The sequence below is a fragment of the Amblyraja radiata genome, chromosome 3 (assembly GCF_010909765.2).
Source record: "Amblyraja radiata isolate CabotCenter1 chromosome 3, sAmbRad1.1.pri, whole genome shotgun sequence".
Taxonomy (NCBI): domain Eukaryota; kingdom Metazoa; phylum Chordata; class Chondrichthyes; order Rajiformes; family Rajidae; genus Amblyraja; species Amblyraja radiata.
The window spans coordinates 67,697,435-67,718,519 of record NC_045958.1 but is presented as its reverse complement, the minus strand read 5'-3'; the positions used below and the strand labels follow the sequence as shown (position 1 = coordinate 67,718,519).

At 41.5% G+C, this 21,085-nt stretch overlaps 1 protein-coding gene across 27 annotated transcripts in view; it reads left to right on the top strand.

Moving 5' to 3' along the window:
- The window catches only part of ptprd (protein tyrosine phosphatase receptor type D), a 578,649-nt gene that overhangs the window by 465,579 nt on the left and 91,985 nt on the right, over positions 1–21,085 (top strand). For 12 of the 27 annotated variants that reach the window (XM_033017971.1, XM_033017981.1, XM_033017977.1 and 9 more), the window contains 6 exons: positions 1,804–2,016; positions 6,481–6,641; positions 7,849–7,860; positions 10,670–10,782; positions 14,538–14,579; positions 15,084–15,181. In XM_033017971.1, the coding sequence (XP_032873862.1) occupies positions 1,804–2,016; positions 6,481–6,641; positions 7,849–7,860; positions 10,670–10,782; positions 14,538–14,579; positions 15,084–15,181 (639 nt within the window). The remainder of the gene's footprint in view (positions 1–1,803; positions 2,017–6,480; positions 6,642–7,848; positions 7,861–10,669; positions 10,783–14,537; positions 14,580–15,083; positions 15,182–21,085) is intronic. The other 15 variants (XM_033017986.1, XM_033017984.1, XM_033017990.1 and 12 more) reach the window with 3 other exon arrangements.

Genomic DNA, 21,085 nt, shown 5'->3' with positions numbered 1-21,085 from the left:
TGGGTAAACAAGCTCTGAATAGAGATCTCATATACATTTGCTCTGGAATCTTTATCCTTGCTGCATTAATATAATTATCGCCATAACTTTGAACACATTGATTGCAATGCATAGTGTGCATAAACGTTAACATGAACATTTAATAAGTCTTATAATTACAATTACAATAATGCAATGTAGTTGGCACATCATTAAATATCTTGAACTCAACGGCAAAATTCTTTCCTTTGGTTGGCCTTTCGCACCCTGTCTTCTGCCTTTGTTTTCTTGCAGTTTTGCATCCTTATTCTCCTCCTTCTTTTCCAGTTTCCATTCCATTGTCCTTCTATCCTCTCTCTCTGTTTAGCCTGCACTGTAAATCCATCCACTTATTTTCCTTTCCAGGCCTGTACCGTGATCTCAACCTCCATGAAAACAATACACCTCCAGTCTTGCTGTGTGCGCATGGCCACGCCAAACTGAAAGGTCCAATGACCAATGACTAGAGCTTGCTCTTCTTCTGCCCAGATTATGTATGAATCTTTCACCCTTAACTGTACTAGTTATTTTTTCTATATACACACAAAAAGCTGGAGAAACTCTGCAGCATTTCTGGAGAAAAGGAATAGGTGACTTTTTGGGTTGAGACCCTTCTTCAGACTGAGAGTCAGGGAAACCTAAATGAGAGATATAGAGAGATATAGAACAAATGAATGAAAGATAGGCAACACAGTAACAATGATGAAGGAAATGGGGAGCCCGAACTCTTGTCAAAGGTGCCTCTTACAAAATCCAAGATTTTCTTCCTATCAGTTATGAGTCCAGCAAAATTAAAGGACGATATTGAATTACATCGACGTATCTGTCAGAAGCAACACAGTCGTTTATGATTGCTGATGGCACTTTATGTTACTAAGCAACAAAATATTTATTTTTGTGAACAAAAAAGTAGAATAACGGAGTCGAAGTGTAAATGGAGGCTGCCACTGAAGGGTTTCATATTTTCTAAATTAATGGAGATTACTGGACTATGAGTAACTTAACAATAAAGATATAGCAATTTATTGAACATTCAGGCCATACGTTTATGAGTTTGTAGCTTTCCTCATCAAACTGTAGAACTCTGCTGCAATTTATTTTAAAACTGAGGAGAGAGACTCAGTCATGTGAAATTACTTCCCATATTACAGGTGCTATTGAACTGAAAGTTGTTTTAATTAATAAAGCACCTGGAATAAACTTTCAAATTGTCACTAAGGTAACCCGGTGCAGCAAATCTGCTGCACTTTATGTACAGATTTCTCTGAAGGGCTTATCAGTACTTCCCAGTGATGGATGAATATTTAAAAGATCAAGGAATTGAGGGTTATGGAGTGCTGATCCATAAGAGAAATGGAGGCCAGCGTAGATCATATTGCATGGCGGGGCAGGCTTGAGGGGAAGAGATGCCTACTCCTGCTCCTATTATCTCATAGCAAACTGAGCAACCATTTAGCGCAGTCTTTTTCTGCATTTTATAGGTCATATACCAAAACATTTATCACCGTCATGTGCAGTCGGCTTGATAATCACTTTGCAAGTTGATAACTCTTTGGACAAGCCCCAAAACTGCATTTACAAGCTATCCTGTGGCCTGAATGTCCAGTTTACATTGTGAAAGAAGTTAGACTTGTTATTTTGGTGGTATTATAAGAAAATAATGGTCCTCATTGGAAAAAGCAGAAGCCATCTGCTCATTGTCTTTGCTGTGGCAAATCATGTATTGTGAACAGCAGGTATCCGCATTGAAATAATTAATTAACGGACTCAATTTGTCTCTTCCAGTTACTGAAACAAGTTACCAGGAATCGAAGAAGTATTCGCCTAAGAAGGCATGCAGATGTCCTTAAGCCATATATTGCAGCCCATTTTGAGGTCCTTCCCAATGAATTTACCCTTGGTGACCGGCTCTTTTACAATGGATTTGAAAACAAACGCCTTCAAAGTGGTCAAGAATATGTTTTCTTTATTTTAGCTGTGCTTGACAGTCCAGAATCTGTAAGTGTTGCTTAATTTATTGCCATTAAGTGCCCATAATACCTAACTGAAGTCTATAAGATGAACTGTGGTTGAATTTTTGAAGGCCCAATCTTAAGGGGCATGATTATGCATGATGTTTCCATGAATAAGGTAGTTATAATGTACAAGGCATTGATAGATTTACAGTGAAAGGATTCAAGTTCAAGTTACATTTATTGTCACATGCACCAATTGGTACAGTGAGATTTGAGTTACCATACAGCCATATGAATAAAAATAACACAATACACAATAGAATTTAACATGAACATCCCACACAGTGGAATCAATGTTTCCCACTGTGAGGGAAGGCAATAAAGTTCAGTCATCTTCCTTAGTATAGGGAAATTATCCCAATTATATTGATTAGCTTAACTTTGTTTTGCAGTTCGTTCGTACAATAAACATCACAGAATATGATTCGATTATGATATTTTTGGATAGTGCATTTTGCTCACCTTTTGTCTTTCTCTGCCAATATTTTGCTCTAACCTGCGTTGCATTACCAAGCTAATCCTTCTGCAAAATAGAGGTCAGTTAGTGTGGGACTAATGGTGGCACACAGTGCATTGTAAGAATGCAGTTCTCGGTGCATCTATATCGGTGTATCACATCCGCATAATTTTACTTTTATTGAGTTCAATAGAAAAACGAGATAAGCTGTTGTTAAATCCTTAAATTACCAAACATTGGGTTGACACGATTCTCATGAGGGTTTAAAAATTCTGAAGTATCGTAACAATATTCATGATTATTCTTATTCCACTCGCAAATGTGAATTAACAATATTTGAGGATCAATATTATTTCATGCACTGTGCCTTTAATAACATTGGTTCCCAATAGATCATCTTTCTAAATGATGTTCTCTAATACCCACAAATTGAGGCTAGCCTCCAAATTTGTTCATTCACCCTGAGCACTTAAAAAAAACAAATGTGCACTCATTGTAAATACTATTGAGGGAAATGGAAATGAACAATGTTAGCATTATTTGTAGCCTTGTCTTCCATTAAAGTGAGGAGGGAAAATGTAGTTGTATCCCTTCCTACCTTTTTTATATTACTGCTTAACAAGGAAAATAAGTTTGTATATTATTCAAATTACGCCATCTTAAATCAACGCGCACTCCATGGTGCAATTTCAGTCAACTTAACTCTACAGCTTCAAAATGAAAAATAATGAACCTTTAAACCAAAGGCCAAGTGGCTTTCATTCATGGGTAACATTTCCTCATCTCTTGTTCAGCACATCAGGAAAATTTTAGGCAACAATGATACAGAAACTTGGCCCCAATAAGGGGAAAAAACCTGACTTTAACTCATTGCTGATGTACCTTAGAACACCGTACAATGAGGCATTCCTCTACTCTCAGAGGCATTGAACAATTTACAGGAAACATTCTCCAATTTCATTCACTGAGCAGCTGGCCATTAGTATTGAGCCCTGGGCAATCATCAATTCCCACTGGTAATGGGCAAAATGGCCAGTCTTTTACAACTGGTGCTCGGGGATTTTCATCATAGTTCATCAACACAGTCTTTAGTACAACAGAAAAAATATTATCCTCGTAACCAAAACAGCATTAATTTAGAATTACTTTCAGTTTATTGCCAGAGTGGAACCTGTGCCACGTTCTGCTATCTGCCCTATATCAGGATATCAACACCTTGATACAATCCGAACAAGAAAGACACCTAAACATGCTTCATTTGTTTCTAGCAATGATAGCTTTACAAGAACAGCACAATAGTAATCATAGTGATGTCATACTGATAGAGGAAGATGCATTCATTTGATCTCCAAGTTCCTGTCATCAACACTATCAGGAATTCAACATGGAGAAGAATTTCTGATTCGGGTCATATTTGGCAAAGCACCCATTACAACCATTTAATTCCAGAGCTTTGGAAGGCTACTTGGGAAGAACTCAGGTCCATGCTGTCAATACTGCCAATGCTGATTGAGTGTGAATGCTGTGTGCGAGTGCAAATACTGAAAGCATTTGGAAAAAAACACTTGATGTGTATATCCAGCACATTCTCACAAGCTCCCCACATAGATTTGAGTCATTTTCTCTCAAGCCATTCATTAAGCCAATCTCAGAACCCGTGGATTCCAATAAATTTCAGTTTATTTCCTTTAAGTTCCTTCATCAGGATTAAGAATCTGCTTATGATCATCCACAATGTTTGGAACACCAGCTGTAATTCTCCACACATTCTCCTGCTGAGTGTAACTCTGAGCCTATGATGGTGACCCAGATATTAAGTAATAACGAAGTAAAGATCAGCTCAGGAAACACACAAAAACTGGAGTAACTCAGCAGGTCAGGCAGCATCCCTGGAGAACATAGATAGGTGATGTTTCATGTCAGGGCCCTTCTTGAGACCGGCTCATTCAGGCAATTGACTGTTCTTGCACGGAGAGTTTTCTTTTTGTACAATCCATCCAGTTCTCTGTTTCACTTGGAAACTGGCTTTAAGAAAATACATTACCCAACAGCAAGGTCAAACAGGTGAGACAATTGCTTCTTCTTGCGGCTTTCATGTACAGCAGGGATTTACTTGAATTACTTTCAGCTGCCTCTCTGAGACAACCATCCAGAGTGGGCTGCTTGTGTTTACCATGTGTTGTTGGCTGGACTTGACAGCTCAAAGGTAATGAGTACTCTGATGCTGCTGTGCTCTAAGCTTTCCCAAAGAATCGCAACACCAACATCTTTTGGAACTTTGATGCACTTGCTGTCATCATGTGGAGGTTGAATGAGCAAGAGAGAATGATTTACTGCAGGAGCTTTCCTCATCTTTGAAAGTTTTTCCTCTCAGGCCATGACAACCACACTTCAACCTTTTAACCTGCCAAGGCATGGAGCCATGCTGCTTTGTTGCAGTCAATACGTTTTCCAGTTATCGTTATTTTAGTGAGGTTCTTTGGTCTGCTACTTCCAGCAGCTAGCAAAGAACTGATGCTCTCCCTCAAATTGAGTCTGTGGCTTCGCAAGGTGCAAACAGGGGCAACGTCCGAAAAACCTGCAAACAAGAGTGAAATGTCTTTTAAAAAGATGAAAGGTTCTTTCTAATGTAGGTGATGCATTATTTACTTACTGCTTCATTACATCTATGGAATGTTGTGAAACAAAAATATGAGCTTTTGAAATGCAATAGATATAAATCTTTCATTTATGATTAGTAATCAAGGGAGATCAGTCAGAAGAGGTAAAATATTTTGTTAAAAACACAGGATTTGCTGGACACAGAAGATCATGGACTATCTTCCAACATCTGGCAGCTACTTGACACATTTATGCAATTGTTAAATAATTATCGTCATTCTTTGAGTCATAGTTATGTAGCACAAAAACAGGCCCTTCAGCCCAACTCATCAATGCTGACTAAAGATTCCCATTCTAATATAGACCCATTTGCTCACGTTTGGCACATATCCCTCTAAAACCTCTCTATTCACAATATTTTTCCAAATCAGATGTGTTATTAGTGTAATAATAACCATCTTTTTTTTCATATTTAAGAGTTTGGTCTATTCCGATACCTTGATCATTATCTGCACTTTAGAATGCGGGTAATGTCAGGCCATTTCGATATTGTGTAGGAAGGAACTGCAGATGCAGGTTTACATTGGAGATAGACACAAAATGCTGGAGTAACTCAACAGGACAGGCAGCATCTCTGGAGAGAAGGAATGGGTGACGTTTCGGGTCGAGACCCTTCTTCAATGTGAAGAAGGGTCTCAATCCGAAACATCACCCCTTCCTTCTCTCCAGAAATGCTGCCTGTCCCACTGAGTTACTCCAGCATCTTGTATCCCATTTCCATCCAGACAGCTGAAGGTCTCTGCCTCACTGAGAGGGGGCGGTGCCATTCTAGAATGCCAGTGACCCGGCTCTGCTATGTGATGAATTATGAAGGAACGAGTGCCGTATTTTAAAACACACTTGGAAACTATCTCTCTGCCTCAGACTAGAAGAGCAAACTCAAAGTTTTAAAATATTCACTGCACTACCCCTGTCCTCTCAATAGTGCTGGATGAAAAGCCCACCCACTTCATAGCACTTCTTCGGTCTGAAGAAGGGTCTCGACCCGAAATATCACCCATTATTTCTCTCCAGAGATGCTGCCGGTCCCACTGAGTTACTCCAGCATTTTGTGTCCATCTCTTCTTAGCACTAGTGGATTGGAAGAGTCTGAGCATTTGTCATGTAAGGTAAAGCATGACCTGTTGATGCATCTGCCCAGTAATGAGCACCCATTTTACCTCTGTCCCCAGTCAACAAATGGATGGGGATTGTGCACAGTTACATTGGTTTACACGGCTACACTTCTGGGGGAAACTCCAACACAATGGTTCAGTTCAATTTATTTGTGTTGTTGTTGATAAAAACAGCTCTCCTTTCCTCTCATCTTTGATGATATCTTTGTTCCAGATGATGTATGCCACCAGCCCTTACTCAGACCCTGTGCTGTCAGCAGACCTTGATCCTCAGCCCATAACAGATGAAGAGGAAGGATTGATATGGGTGGTTGGCCCTGTCTTGGCTGTTGTGTTCATCATCTGCATTGTCATCGCAATCCTCCTGTATAAGAGGTAACTCAACTAGAGCTGTGGCTTCAGTCATAGTTTAGTGTGAAGGGCAGACTTACAAAGCTACAGGCATCATGAGTATGGCAATGGGTCTGGGTTTTTCTTTTACCTTCTCGAAACAAAATGATCTGTCCTAATTTTCTTTTACCTTCATTCTGATGACATGTTTAATGAGGTCAATAAAAAAATTGCAATCATTGAAACAGCCAAATAAGGGGAAACAGCTTAATTGTTGTTATCTAATTTCAAAAGATGGTTAGTAAATATAAGAATTCAGTAAAAGCGAGCAGTGGATGCCATAGCCACTTCAAAGTCAAAGGATAGCCTGTTTCCCAGTAGTGCTCCCTCTAATCGCGGGGGGGGCAATTCGGATTCAAACCAGCTATTTGAACTTACTGCAAATAAATTACTGTGAAGCATCAAGTGAGAAGCCGCCTCAGCAGTTCACGTTGCTTCGAGCCATTGATTATCAGAACCCGACAAATGTACAGTTTGCTGTTAAGCTGCAGTCGCTGACTAAAAGCTGATCCGTTACTCAGGAAGTAGTCCACGTTACCTAGCTGCATGCTGTTAAAGTGAAATGCCCCCTCATCCCTTAATGGAAACATGCTGGTTTGGAGCCCTGAGTAAAAGCTCTTTGATGCCTCCACCTCCAGATCCCGCAGTCATTACTTTCTGTGCATGTGTCACTTCCATTGCACATCAGACAATTTTCCTTCTGCAGATTCTTGGTTGTTGCTGAGTCTTAACAAGATCAGCTTTGTTGTTTCCCCGTGTGTTGCAAACATTGAATAAATGTAAGCATAGTTTCATTTGACATATAAAATTTAATCTGAGACCGATGATTGGTGAACATTTAACAATACCAAAATGTACAATCACCACCTCCACCAGAGCAGTAATTAAATGTGGCATCTCAGTGTATTCTGACCGTAAGTGAATGTGACATTAGAATTGAAATGTATTTCTGTTGAAGCACGTGTGTTGCTGTTTTCTTGGCCTGACCTTTAGTCCTTCATTATACTGCTATTAGAAAGCATTAACTGCACTGATGAACTGTCAGTGCCTAATTTGCATGTTAAGTAACGTGTTCCCTGCCAGTAATACATCTGCAGTGTTGCCATAGCTATTGCTGCTGTCTGAAGGGAAAGCTAACATACTGAACTTTCTTCCCATCCCTCTCCTCCACTGTTGCTTTTCAATGGGACAGCAAGCCCGACAGGTAAGCAAAGATTCTGAAAGAGGTGTGATACAGGTATTAGTTATTCAATAGCACTTTGTTGGCACATGTACCTGGGTACAATTAAATTTCCATTATTGCAGACAGTTCAGTAAAAATAATACTACACATAGGCATCATCATACTCAAGTATAAGAGTGGAAGAGCAGTAGATTACAATGAGACTTCACAATACAATACAATACAATACAATACAATACAATACAATTAAGAGTCGCCACGTTTCCAGAGCCATTTTGTATGATTCAAGTCCAAAGTTGTTAAAAATGAGTGAGGGAGGATTGTGTGTACTAGCAGAGGAGCTGTGGTTGCAAAGAGCCAGGAGCTGTGGGAATTGAGAAAATGCATGTCATTTGCATGCAATTATCGTTGTTAATGATCTTATCAAACACCTAGAATCCGGAAATAAGTACAAGAGAAATGGTGGCTCTCACAGTTCTTTGCCACCTCTCCACAAGGAACCAACCAGAGCAAATGTCTGCATTGCGAGTGGGGAAACAAGAATGTATTATGGTCCACTGACATCAGCCCATGTAGGCGTGTTGCTGTAGCCCGGGAACATTACCTCAGTTATATCCTGAAATTGTGTGAAATGATTTCCATCATTCACAGAGGCATGCACTTTATTAATAACTGCCCACAGCAATCCAAACCCACGTGACCTTGGGTTTTCAGAGCTGCAGTGTGATAATGTGACTTGCCAGCTGGAACACCTTTAGTTTGCCTCTTTTATCATTTCCTACAGCGTGCAATTTTTTTTGCCAACTCCTTTCCCTCGCAGCCTTTATAATCTAACAGAAGTTGCAATGAAGTTATCTGGGGGGGAAAAAATGCGATTACACATTTGAGGGAATGGTTCTCTTTTAACCGTGTTTTTAATAGGAAAGAGTGGGGGAAGCAGATTTTTCCAATTTTGTGATACATTTAAAGGTTTTGCTTTAGTGATCGTGCCACTGCAAAGAAAGGAAGGAAGGAAGTTGATGGCAGACGGTGGCTGGGGAATATAATTGAATTTAAATGGTACCTATGTATGTAATGTAAATGCCCGCAAGCTGCGTTTAAAGTGGAGGGAGAAAGTGGAGAAATGCACTTTAATATGTGGAAGCAGACATTCCCCATGGAACAAGCCAGACAAGTTGAGAACTCGTATACCTAATGCTGCTGCAGTAATTATTAAGTCAAGCTAAATGGAAAGAGTCTTGTATTTTAGTACCACCTTTCATTACCACATGTCATCGCAAAGAGCTTTACAATTAGTAAAGCATTTTTGCACTATTGCAATGCGGAAAATGTACCAATCAGGTTTTTTACACTGCAAATACCCAGAAGGAGATGTACGGGGCAAGTATTTGACACAGAGGTTGCCTGGAACATGCTCCTATGGGTGCACTTATAATTGTGGCATTTAACAGGCTATCAGATAAGCACATGGATACGCAGGAAATGCAAGGATATGGATCACATGCAGACAGATAACATTCATTTAGCTTGGGATCATGTTTGGCACATTGTGGGCTGAATGGCCTGTTCCTGTGTTGTACTGTTCCATGTTTCTATCTTCTTAAAAATCAGTGTTCATGATGTTGAATGGGGGAGTGAATGTTGACACATTTTCCTAACTTCAAAGTAGTGTACTGTTTGATAGTTGTGCCTCAAAGCCTGGAGTAATGCCCCTGTCCCACTTAGGAAACCTGAACGGAAACCGCTGGTGACCTTGCGCCCCACCCAAGGTTTCCATGAGGTTCCCGGAGGTTTTGGTCACTCTCCCTAATGGTCGAAAGTGGTTTCCGCGTGGTCGAGGCTTCCTCTATGTTCCTTCGATTATTTCAACAAAATCAAAACCGGCCTCGACTAAAAATAGGTTGCCGTTTGGTCGAAGCCAGTGGAGTGGGGTCGCTATTTACTTACAGGCAGTCGAAGGCCATCTCCTTCGCTGACCGGCCATTTTGATTGGCTCATTGGAGTGTTCAGGACCTAGAAGATCCGCCGGAAGGTAAAATGTCCGCTAACTTTATTAAACTTCTTAAAACTGTCTCCACTCCTTCTCCCCCCCCCTTCTCTCCCCTTCTCTCCCCTTCTCTCCCCTTCTCTCCCCTTCTCTCCCCTTCTCTCCCCTTCTCTCCCCTTCTCTCCCCTTCTCTCCCCTTCTCTCCCCCTTCTCTCCCCCTTCTCTCCCCCTTCTCTCCCCCTTCTCTCCCCATTCTCTCACCCCTTCTCTTCCCCTTCTCTCTCCCCTTTTCTGTCCTTCTCTCCCCATCTCTCCCCCATCTCTCTCCCCCCCCCCCCCCTCCCCCCCCGCGCTCTCTAAAGGACTTACCGTGCTTTGTGGCAGCCGTTTACCTTCCTCTTCATCGCGCAGACAGCGCTCCTCCACTGTCCCTAGCCCCCAACTTCGCAATGTGTGTGTGTGTGTGTGTGTGTGTGCGGTCGGTAGCAAAGATCCTGTAGGATCTTTGGTCAGTAGATGCAGCTCACGCTTCGGTCGAGGTTTTCCAGGCGAGTGACCAAAACCTCTGGCGACTCATGGAAACCTTGGGTGGGGCGCAAGGTCACCAGAGGTTTCCGTTCAGGTTTCCGTTCAGGTTTCCGTTCAGGTTTCCGTTCAGGTTTCCTAAGTGGGACAGAGGCATAAGGATGGGGCTTTCAATTAATGTATGACGACACCATCCGACTGAGGCAAGCATCTCTGAGAGCCTCGTCTGTCACTCACGGATAAGTTTGCTGCCTCTGATTTAACTGCAGGAGGGTTCATTTTGCTTCTAACTTCACTAACAGCAATGTCCCCTCGTAGGAAACGGACGGAGTCTGACTCGAGAAAAAGCAGTATTCCCAACAGCAAGGAATTACCTTCCCATCACCCTACAGACCCTGTCGAACTAAGACGACTCAATTTCCAAACTCCAGGTAAGATGCAGAAAAGTTTTAGTCGAAGTGTCCCAGACTTGTGTCAACCTTGTTGTTTTGGTGGGTGTGGTCAAAGTTTGGGAGTCGAATTGTGAAATGTGCCTGTATATCATACTATAGATTTTTTCTAATCACTCGTTCAAAATCACATGTTTGGTATATCAGTGAAGAGCATCCAATGAAGAAAAACAAGATTGAAGGCAAATTACTTTCACCTCTTGCACAATGTTGGCATTTCCTTCTGTAATCAGCCTCTGCTGCACTAGGTCTCTGTCCCCTTTTGGTGATATACTCTGAATTATGAATTTCTTTGTGATCTCACTGTCCAGCGAAATAAGCAGTCCATAAATTGCTTGAGACTTTTTCTGCCAGAGATTATAAGTAGACAGATGCTTTTCATCTGGTATAAAGCATTTTTGGGACTTTGTTCATAATATTCTGCATGCAGATGTTTTGTTTAAAATGAAGACATTGTTACCTGTCACAATTTCATTCTGGTTATGGGGAGAACAGAGACACTGTGCTATAGACCTGGTCTATTCCTCTCATGATTTTATACACCTCTATAAGATCATCCTTCATCATATTGCGCTCCAAGGAATAAAGTCCTAGCCTGCTCAATCTCTCCCTGATACTCAGACCCTTGAGTCCTGGCAACATCCTCATTATTTTTTTCTGTACCCTTTCCAACTTGGCAACATCTTTCCTATAACATAATGCCCAGAACACATTACTCTAAATGTGGCCTCACCAATGTCTTATATAACTACAATATGACCTCCTAACGTCTATACTACTCCCAACATATATCTGTTCCTTTTTTCTGCTGTCTGGTTTGGGGTTGAGTTCTACAAGAGACTGACAGACAGATTAAGCAAGATGGCAGTGAGTTTCTGAAATGTGGAGTCAGGTTATTAACTGGAATGCCCATCATTGTACCTCAGAGAAGTCACGTCCCAACAAAGCTGAGGCTCAATACTAAAGCTTCAGGCAGCATGGACAAGTCTCAGATGCATTTGTCTGGACCACAAAATAGAGTTAATCGTTCAACATGCAAGTGAAATAAAACATCAGCTAAAATGTGACTGAATTAATTAAACAAAGTCGGTCAATGGCAACTAAGCAATTGTTTAAATCGAAGAAAGATGTGTTTTTTTCATTAGGCCTGTGAAAAGGATTGAATAAGGGAGCAGTTTCACCATTGATCTGAGTTTATAGTTTAATGTCGTGTTCCTTGAGAATTTGCTTTCACTAAACCAATAATCGTAAGGCAATCCACAATACAAAATTGATTGCTTCCCATACGCATTATAGATTAGATATATTCATTATGCATCACACCAGTAAGCAGACTATGATTTAACTACATGTTAAGCAAAATAGACAAAGCCAAGAACCTGTCTTGAACATGATCTCAGCAATTCTCACACTTTAATTGATATTCACTCTCAGTCTGAAAAATGAACTTATTGTACAATTAGCGAACATAATTATCTATCAATAGCCCCTTAAATGAAAGATCCTTAAAACTAAAATTGTGTTGAGTTGAAATTAACCCTCCAGCAAGAACTGAGCATCACAGTGGAGAGGAATACAGCTCTTTGACCCCTGGGTTAAATCCAGCTCAAACATAGCTTGCAAGTGAATCTCATTCTGCGGAGAAAGCATTCTAAGAATCAGTCCATCAAAAATTTCTAGAATGTGCCAGCCAGGCATATCTCATTGAGGGATACTACAACACTTATTGATATTACAATGCGTTTTATAATTTATGCTCTGACATAAGCCTTCACCCTTTCCAATTAATCTTATTTTATCACCAGCAGTAATCCATGGGCACTGCAATCATTAAAACTGCCGAACGCTTCAGTGATCAAATTTAGGATTTACAAAAAATACCATACAGAAGATTAATACAGTTGTATAATATTACCTTCTCTACTTCTTGACAAAGATAGCAGTGCATTAATCATGCCTGGGTTAACATTGCTACTAAAATGTGGCAGAAGGAATTTACTGTAAGTGTATTAAACTTTATTCTCCAGAGTTTCTTGGTGTTACTTCAGGGTTAATGTTAGGTTACTGCATAAAGATCTGAACTCAGTGCTCCCCGCATTATACCCGAGGCTGCTTAACACTGACTAGGGTTGTTTCAAACACAGTGTTTTGTTTTGCTTCATTTGTATTTGTCACCTTGATGAAGACAGAAACCCCAACCTGCCCCTTTCCCACAAGAAAGATATTACATCTGGCAACACCCTGTCAATTCAAACTGCAAATGCAGTTCGAAAAGAAAGTAAAGGAATAATCGTTCTTTTTTGCAGGCCTGATATTTTTGCATGATATCTACAGCTTGTGATGCATGGTCAGTGTCAGGTTCAACAAACTAATCACTAACCAGCTTGTTTGAAATAACCCTAAGGTGACCTTAAATTCCCAACTTAACAGGAATTGAGGATGCTTTTTTATCTTTGAGAGAGGAGCAGTAGCATAAATATTGATTTCATTTGGGAAATCTTTTCTTTCTGATTCTTGCTCCCAAACCAGTTTGCAGTTAGGAGGGCAGCTTTCAGCGATTCGATGTCAAGACTTAAAAGTAGCATGTCACATTGAGTCCGTGGTGCAAACTTGAAAATTGGCCCAAAAAAAAAGGTAGCAACATACAATAAACATTTGGAGACTCAGCAGTAAACCTGACAGAAGTGAGACCTCCATTATTTTAAATAACTATCACACCTGCTATTGCAGAAACTCAGTATTTTCAGAGCCACAACTCTCGCTAACCTGTGTTTTCCATTTCCAACTGACTTTTGCTTTTGCAGCCTTGATCAATCCTTTACGCCTCTTTGACAACTTCTTCCCTGCCTCCCTCTCCATCAACACTGCTCGTCAATCATACTAAGCTCCACAATCAGCTCCAGCAGAGCTACTTTTCTTTGTCTCTATTTTACTTTTTAAGGGCTCTGTCTAAGCACAGTATCACTGTGATTTTTTTCTCCTGATCTGCGGAATCCTTCTCCCTTCACGCAAGTACACGTCTGTGTGCAGTTTGTGAAGCTGCTTCAACCACACTAATAACATTTCTCGCCAGCTGCTAGGTTGACATAAAATCAGTGCAATGCTGTAACCTTCTCCTGAAATGGTATATTCCGCGAGAAATTGATGAAGGGGCCGCGGAGAGTTTGTGATGAATGTTTACTGCCGTAGGGAAAGCTGCCAGGACATGGGATAGAGCTCCTTATTCTTGCTTCTCTTGTACAAATATATTTATATGGTAGACCACAGGAACAGTTCAGGGATTTACACTGGGGCACGAGCAGTTGACCCTGGAATAGCCATAGAGCCAGGTGTAACTTAACAGATGTCATGCTGAGCAAAATATATCAAATGGTAATGTTTGCCCTTTCCCCTCAGCCCACCTTCCCTCGCTATCTGCTACCAGTAGCACTGTTTCCGAGCCAACAGCTCTGTGCAGTTTGTAGGTGTTCTGTACTTACTAATTAATGTTGGCAATAGGCCTCCCATCTAGAGTGAACCGCATGTAAACGCTTGCTGTCTGAGTAATATTTATGTCAAACATATGGAAGCATTTGCAATGAAGTATCATAATCAGTTATTATTCAAAAGGAACACGTTTGGTCCGCATCTCTGCCAATTTGATATATTTTCCCAGTATTTTATGTGAACATTTCCTCCTTTTTTTCATTGGTGGAAGAGCAGAAACTTTATTTATACCCCGCCTGTTTTCTTTACAGGTTCAGGTGTCTCCAGTTACCATGGTAACCTTCATTCGACAAGTTAGTTCCCCCTGGCATTAGTATATGTCTTCTTTTCTTCTGAACTACTTCTCTCAGGCTTCTGGCTGTTTGTTGTGTAGTTCACTGCTGCAGTTTTCATTCTAACTCTATGCAAATGGCATTCTGTACATTGCAGGGAGATAAGTTTGAAGTGACAATGCTGTCGTTACTCAAAGCAGCAGTTAACGCCAGATCTAACCTTCCATCTTTTCTGCCCAGCTAACCTTGCCAACATGCAGCCCAGACTTATTCCTTCTTACTGTAGGAATGTGTATTTTCAGAGCATGCTCGGTGACTGTCAATTGCCTTGAGAGCTCTTCTCTTCTGAGCATGTCCTGCTTTGAGTAATCAAACTGCCTGCTTTGTTTCCACTCTCCACATCAAACATGGTTACTAGTTTACACATCAAGCTCTTCTAACAATTGCTTCTCAGACTGGTAGTTGTGCTGCTGTGCCATTAAGCAATGCTGTTGTAACACGTTTTATTTTTGTCCAATTTGTCAGGCATGGCCAGTCATCCACCGATCCCCATCTCCGAGCTTGCTGATCACATTGAGCGGTTGAAAGCCAATGACAACTTGAAGTTCTCACAGGAGTATGAGGTGAATCACTTTCCGTTGTTACCTGAGACGGTTTTCATGTTTGTATTAAAACGTGTCACAGAGTTGAGTGAATTGTTGAAGTATTACTTCTGTTGGGTTAATCCCTTCTTTCACTCGTAATTACCTTGCGACAGTGAAGGAGGCCATTCAGCCCAATCATATTTCCCCATCTATTTCCCTGTTGCCCATTCTCGACATGCCCATCAACTACACCCTGATTCTCCTACCATCCACCTACACACGAGGTGATTTACGGAGGCCAATTGACTTACCAACCCACGGCAGGAAACTGGAGAGCACCTGAAGGAAATCCACATGGTCGCAGGGAGAACATGTAAACTCCAAAAGGATAACACCAGAGGTCAGATTTGAACATCGGTCACCGGAGACATCAGGCAGCAACACCACTGGGGCCTCCATAGTTCTGCCCATTAAGTCTTTATAATCCCCAGAGCCGTCTCCAGAGGTGGAATTATTTCTCCGTTAAATTTAACTACTTGTACTTGCTTTGGCCCCCATCTCCCCACAAATCTAAAACCCACCAAAGAAAATACCTAACTAGGAAACTAACGTAAATATGTCAATTATGAACTGGAACTATCTCTATTGAATAAAAATGTTTTTCTCAGTATTAGGTGACCGTGTACACAGAATATGTAGCTTGGTTTAAGAGCATTTGCAGAACTGAAGAAGGTTCCCAACCAGAAACGTCACTTATTCATGTTCTCCAGAGATGATGCCTGACCCGCTGAGTTACTCCAGTACTTTCTGTCCTTCCATTCTATACCTTGCCTACAAAATGCCTGGATAAATGGCTCTTAAACATAGAAATCATTTATGATTCCACCACCTCTACCTCCTCAGTGCATTCCAGATTTCAAAAACTACCATATCAATGATTCAAGGACTTTTGAGGAGAGGAATAATGACTGCAATTTTATATGGGGTGTGAATAATATAAATAGTGAATAATTAATAATATAGACTTATGTGAGCACCAGGAAGGGACGCTGGAGGAAGAGCAGGTTAATGGCACCTGAGGTCAGGTTCGAACCCAGGTCCTTGGTGCCACGAGGCAGTGGCTATACTAACTGTGCCACTTTGTGTTGGTGGAGAGCATTGCGTGGAAATGATCGCAGCAGGCCTTAACTGGGATTGAAACAACGGAAGTGGTGAGACCTATTAAAAAGTCAAGAGAATGGAAATTCATTGAACTCAGAGGGCAGAGAGCCTGATGAATTAAGTTGGTGGTCAAGATGACCAAAAACAAGATAACCCTCAGTAGAGAAACAGAGTGAGGAAAGCAATGAAGTTATTTTGGTACGAACATTGTCATTGTCTTCACCAGGATGGTGGCAAAAACAGATTTTAAATGAAGGGAGAGGGTTGGATCAAATTGAGTAGTTACGAGAAAGTGTCAAATGGAAACGGAACAGAATAAGGTGTAGTTTGGTGCTGGATATTTTGGGCAGGACTCAAGGTGGCTTCATGTGCGGAAAGGAGTAATCAGAATTCAGCCTGATCTCTGTCAAGGCCAAGATGTTAATGCAACCATTCACCATTCATATTTGGCATGGGCCTAATGAGGCATAACAGGCATTCTGAAGGAAGGTGAAGAAAAGACCAGGAACTGCTAGAGCAGGAGGACAGTAAACGTTGCCAATGTTATGAAGGGAGAGGTGGATGAGAGGAAGCACCAAAGGCTAGACCCTAACAGGCAGGCAGGGTGGAGATGAATATTGAATGCTCTAATTGTAGGTAATTACATAACCCGTCCCCTCTCCTCTCTTCCCCCTCCCCTGTGCACCACTTGAATTTGCACCTGATTTTTCCCTCTCCTTTCCCTTCCACCTACATTCCTTCCTTTAGCTTCACAATTCGCATCTTTTCAATCGTGTACTCACACCTTCTGTCTTTTCATCTCTGGCCTTTGTCTAACCATCTGCCTATCAAATACCCCTTCTCGCATGTTCACCTGACTTTGTCCTGCCCATTTCCTCCTCCAGTTATCCCCCACAATCAGTCTGAAGAAGGATCCGTACCCAAAACATCACCGATTCCTGTTCACCTGAGATGCTGCTTGATACACTGAACTACTCCAGCACTTTAGACTTTACTTTAGACTCTAGAGAGATACAGTGCGGAAACGGGGGGCACTTCGGCCCACGCTGACTAACGATCACCCCATACACTATCCTACACAATAGGGACAATTTACAATTTTACCAAAGCCAAATAACCTGCAAACCTGTACATCTTTGGGATATGGGAGGAAACTCGGTGAAAACCCACGCAGTCACAGGGAGAATTTTCAACGTTGAAAATCCAGCGGCGACCAGAAAGACGCTATGGGGGCCAGAAAAACACTTTGGGCGACTGAGGAGACTACTCACGATCATACAGGCGACACCCCGGCGACATGTCACGGGATGAAGCCTGTATGGTCGTGAGTAGTCGCCCAAAGAGTCGTACCTTGTTCTGGTCGCCACTGGATTTTCAACATGTTGAACATTTTCAGCGACCTGCAATGACCTATAACGGGTGCTGGCAGTCGCCGAAAAAGTCCTGTAAGTGGGACAGGCCCATAAGCATCAGGAGATGAGGGATCCAGAAAGCTAGCAAGGTGTTATATTAAGAACAGAACATGGAACATAGGACATTACAGGACAGAACATTCAGGCCAGAATGCCCCTGCCGGACATGATACCAAATTACAGTTGAATCAAAGAACTACAGTTGCAGGTTATTGCACAAAAGGACACAAAGTGCATCTCTGGAGAGCATGGATAGGTGATGTTTCGGATTGAGTCCCTTTTACTGACGAACCATATCATCACCTATCCATGTTCCCCAGAGATGCTGCCTGGCCTGCTGAGTTGCTCCAGTACTTTGTGTCCTTTCACGATACCAAGTCAATCATCTTTGCCTGTGCATGATCCATATCCTTCCATTCCCTGCATTGCCTATGCACAGTTAAGGGGTGGGAGCCAATATGAAGCTGGGGGGGGGGGGGGGTGAGCAACCATGGCAACAGTGTGTGGGGTAAGAGGGTGCCAATGTCATGCCCCTAGTTAAGCAACAAAATGGGAGGGGCAATTTGCTGCCATTGGTAAGTGTATCACTCATCTTGCAGGTCTCCTTGATGTTCAAGAAGATGAGCACCCCAGGACCACATGCTCCAAGTTCCTCCTTATTGCTTTAATAGGAGCTTTGCTTGGGGAACGACACCATTATAGGCACCCTTGACATGGATAGCATATTGGTGTCACACTGTTGGGTGTGTAGCATGGGAGCTCCCTCCACCTTTTCCATTAGGCTTGTGTGTGCCTCTGACACATGGACTCAAGGTACTTAATGCAATCTGAAATGCTCCTACTTAATGCCAAGCAGTCATGCACCAGGGATTCTCATGTGTCAGTGTGTTGCTCATTTTTATCAAGAAGAGTTTGAGAACATATCCTGGCCTCTCATTGATCCCTTGCAGTGACAAAACTTTGAGCAGAGTTTTTCCTTCACACGTCTGGTGCCAGTCATGTGGATTATAAAGTCCAATTAGAATCTTGATATTGGCCTGGGAGTAGATAGTTATTCTGGCAATAGATTTGGAGGATTTTGTGGACATAACAGTGAAAGGATCTTGTATCTCATCCAGAGTAGAAGGGAACACTGCACATCACAGTGCGTCACTAGTAACTCGCTGTGGGTTTTAGTGGAGCCAGATTATCACTTTGACTTCAATTTTAATAGAAAGATTAAACGAAAACTTACCGTTTGAAGTTTGATCTTTATTTTATGAGAAGTTGGTGAGGGATTACGTGAAGAGCCCGCCAGCCCACATGTGCGTCAATCTTCAGAGCAACTGTATGAAACCACAGACCAGTTGTGCGGACTTAAACTATAGAAAGATTAACGACCCTAGACTTACCGGATGATCTTTATGAGAATCAGGGTTGGGAGTGGAGGGCACGTAATCCCTCACTTCAACTTCTCATGAAATAAAGATCAAACCTCAAACGGTAAGGTTTCGTTTAATCTTTCTATTTTATATCGAAGTCACGTGAGTGACTACGTGAAGCCTTTAAAGCTGTGGTTTCATGCAGTAACCCAATCTGTGTGTGAAACACTTAAAAAGATAAACCATAAATGGTAGAAAAGACATGGGTTATTAACACCATGATGCTAACTTGCATACATGGCCATTGCTCTTAATCGGATCACAGTCCCAATTGGCTTTGAGTTAGACAATAACTCACGCAACACTGTTCAGAATTCTATCTGCAAACATCCAGGCATATTCAACCAAATTTTATAACTTCTGAAAGCACACTATGTAAGCCTCCTGCCGTTGCAAGAAGATGATCAAATGGGAATATCCATTCTACTGGCTGCTAATGAGCCATCAGCAATCTCTTGAGAAAACTATTAAATAACAACGAAGAAACTATCCTTCATCTCATAGGTACTAGCGAGCTCAGTGTACCTGTATACATAATAACACCCCCAATCTCCGTCTGGTTGGTATGCTGTCAACTCCAAATTGTACGCAACCATGCCCATTTTGCTTTATGAGATCATTCAATAACAAGCTACCCTCATGTCAGTTATGACCCAGAGACCGAGCAAAGACTTCTTTGTGCTGAAATCAGTTGCTAAGAGCATAATCAACTTAAAAGATACTGCTCCCATTAGGAATACAGTAGATGAATATCTGCATAATAATTTACTGATATACATTCCACACTACTATGAGTCTAGGCTTTTAGAGCGGTCATATAAAAGACACCTTGCATAACGTTAGTCAACAGCGGGTGAATAACCAATAATTTATTGTCCCACTTATGGGACTATAGAGGATGACAAAGCAGCACAAGCAGTGTCAATTGTGCTATAACATAATCGCTTCTCTAAGCCCAAACTGAAAGAAACACAAACCTTTGCTACATCCGTTTAAAAGTAGCTCACATGTCTTGTTTTCAATTCAATTCAATTCAATTCAATAAAGGTATTCAGTTCAATTGTTCACAATCGTTCCCATCCAATCGTACAGAGCTAGCTGCCCGTGAAAAAGGCTGTATCAGCCATCACTCGTGACTTCGAGTAAATAGGAGCTTCTTTCAGCCGACTTTACCATGGGCACCCTGAATGAATAAGCAAAGTTGGCACTATTAAATTTCATCATGCCTCATCAGTAATATCGTAAGAGGCATCTACTGATAAAACACCTGAGTCTTATCAGCTACAAATTTTGCATGTCATCTATAAACTCCATGACACAATGCCCGTTTAATCTGAGAAGGGCAGAAATAGCTTTAGAATCTTTGTAAATAGCCTAGGCCTGAAGACAACCCCTAGGTAGAGTCTAAACTTTCCACCACTGGCTTTGTTATCAAAACACCAGATATATCTGTGCCTCTCGTGTATAGACATGGCAAAGTATGCATCTTCAAGATCGATAGAGGCCCTAATTCTCTAAATCAGCTAAATTGCTGAAAGCCAATCATCCATCTTAAACTGGATAACCAAACACATGATCAGATTAGCCAAATCCTAACCTGATTTGGCATGCTCCACGTTTCTGCAATCTTGAGAAATATCAGAAATATACCCCTTGTTCATGGGCAGACTACTCATCCTTTGTGAGATGTCTCTGATTCCACTTGGAGAACCATCATTTCCTCTATTGACCGTATGGACGGAAACCTTTTGGCTTCTCTTGCCGCGGAAGATGCATTTATCTATTTATTTATTTATTTAGCTCATAACACATAATCAGATCCTTATGACTAGAGCTGAAACACAGCATCCACTTGATATGGGAATACGTATTCCCTGTCAACTCTTAACTGTCAGAGTCACCACGAATCCTCAGCGTTCTTCCTCACTTCCTCAGTGGAAAATAGCATA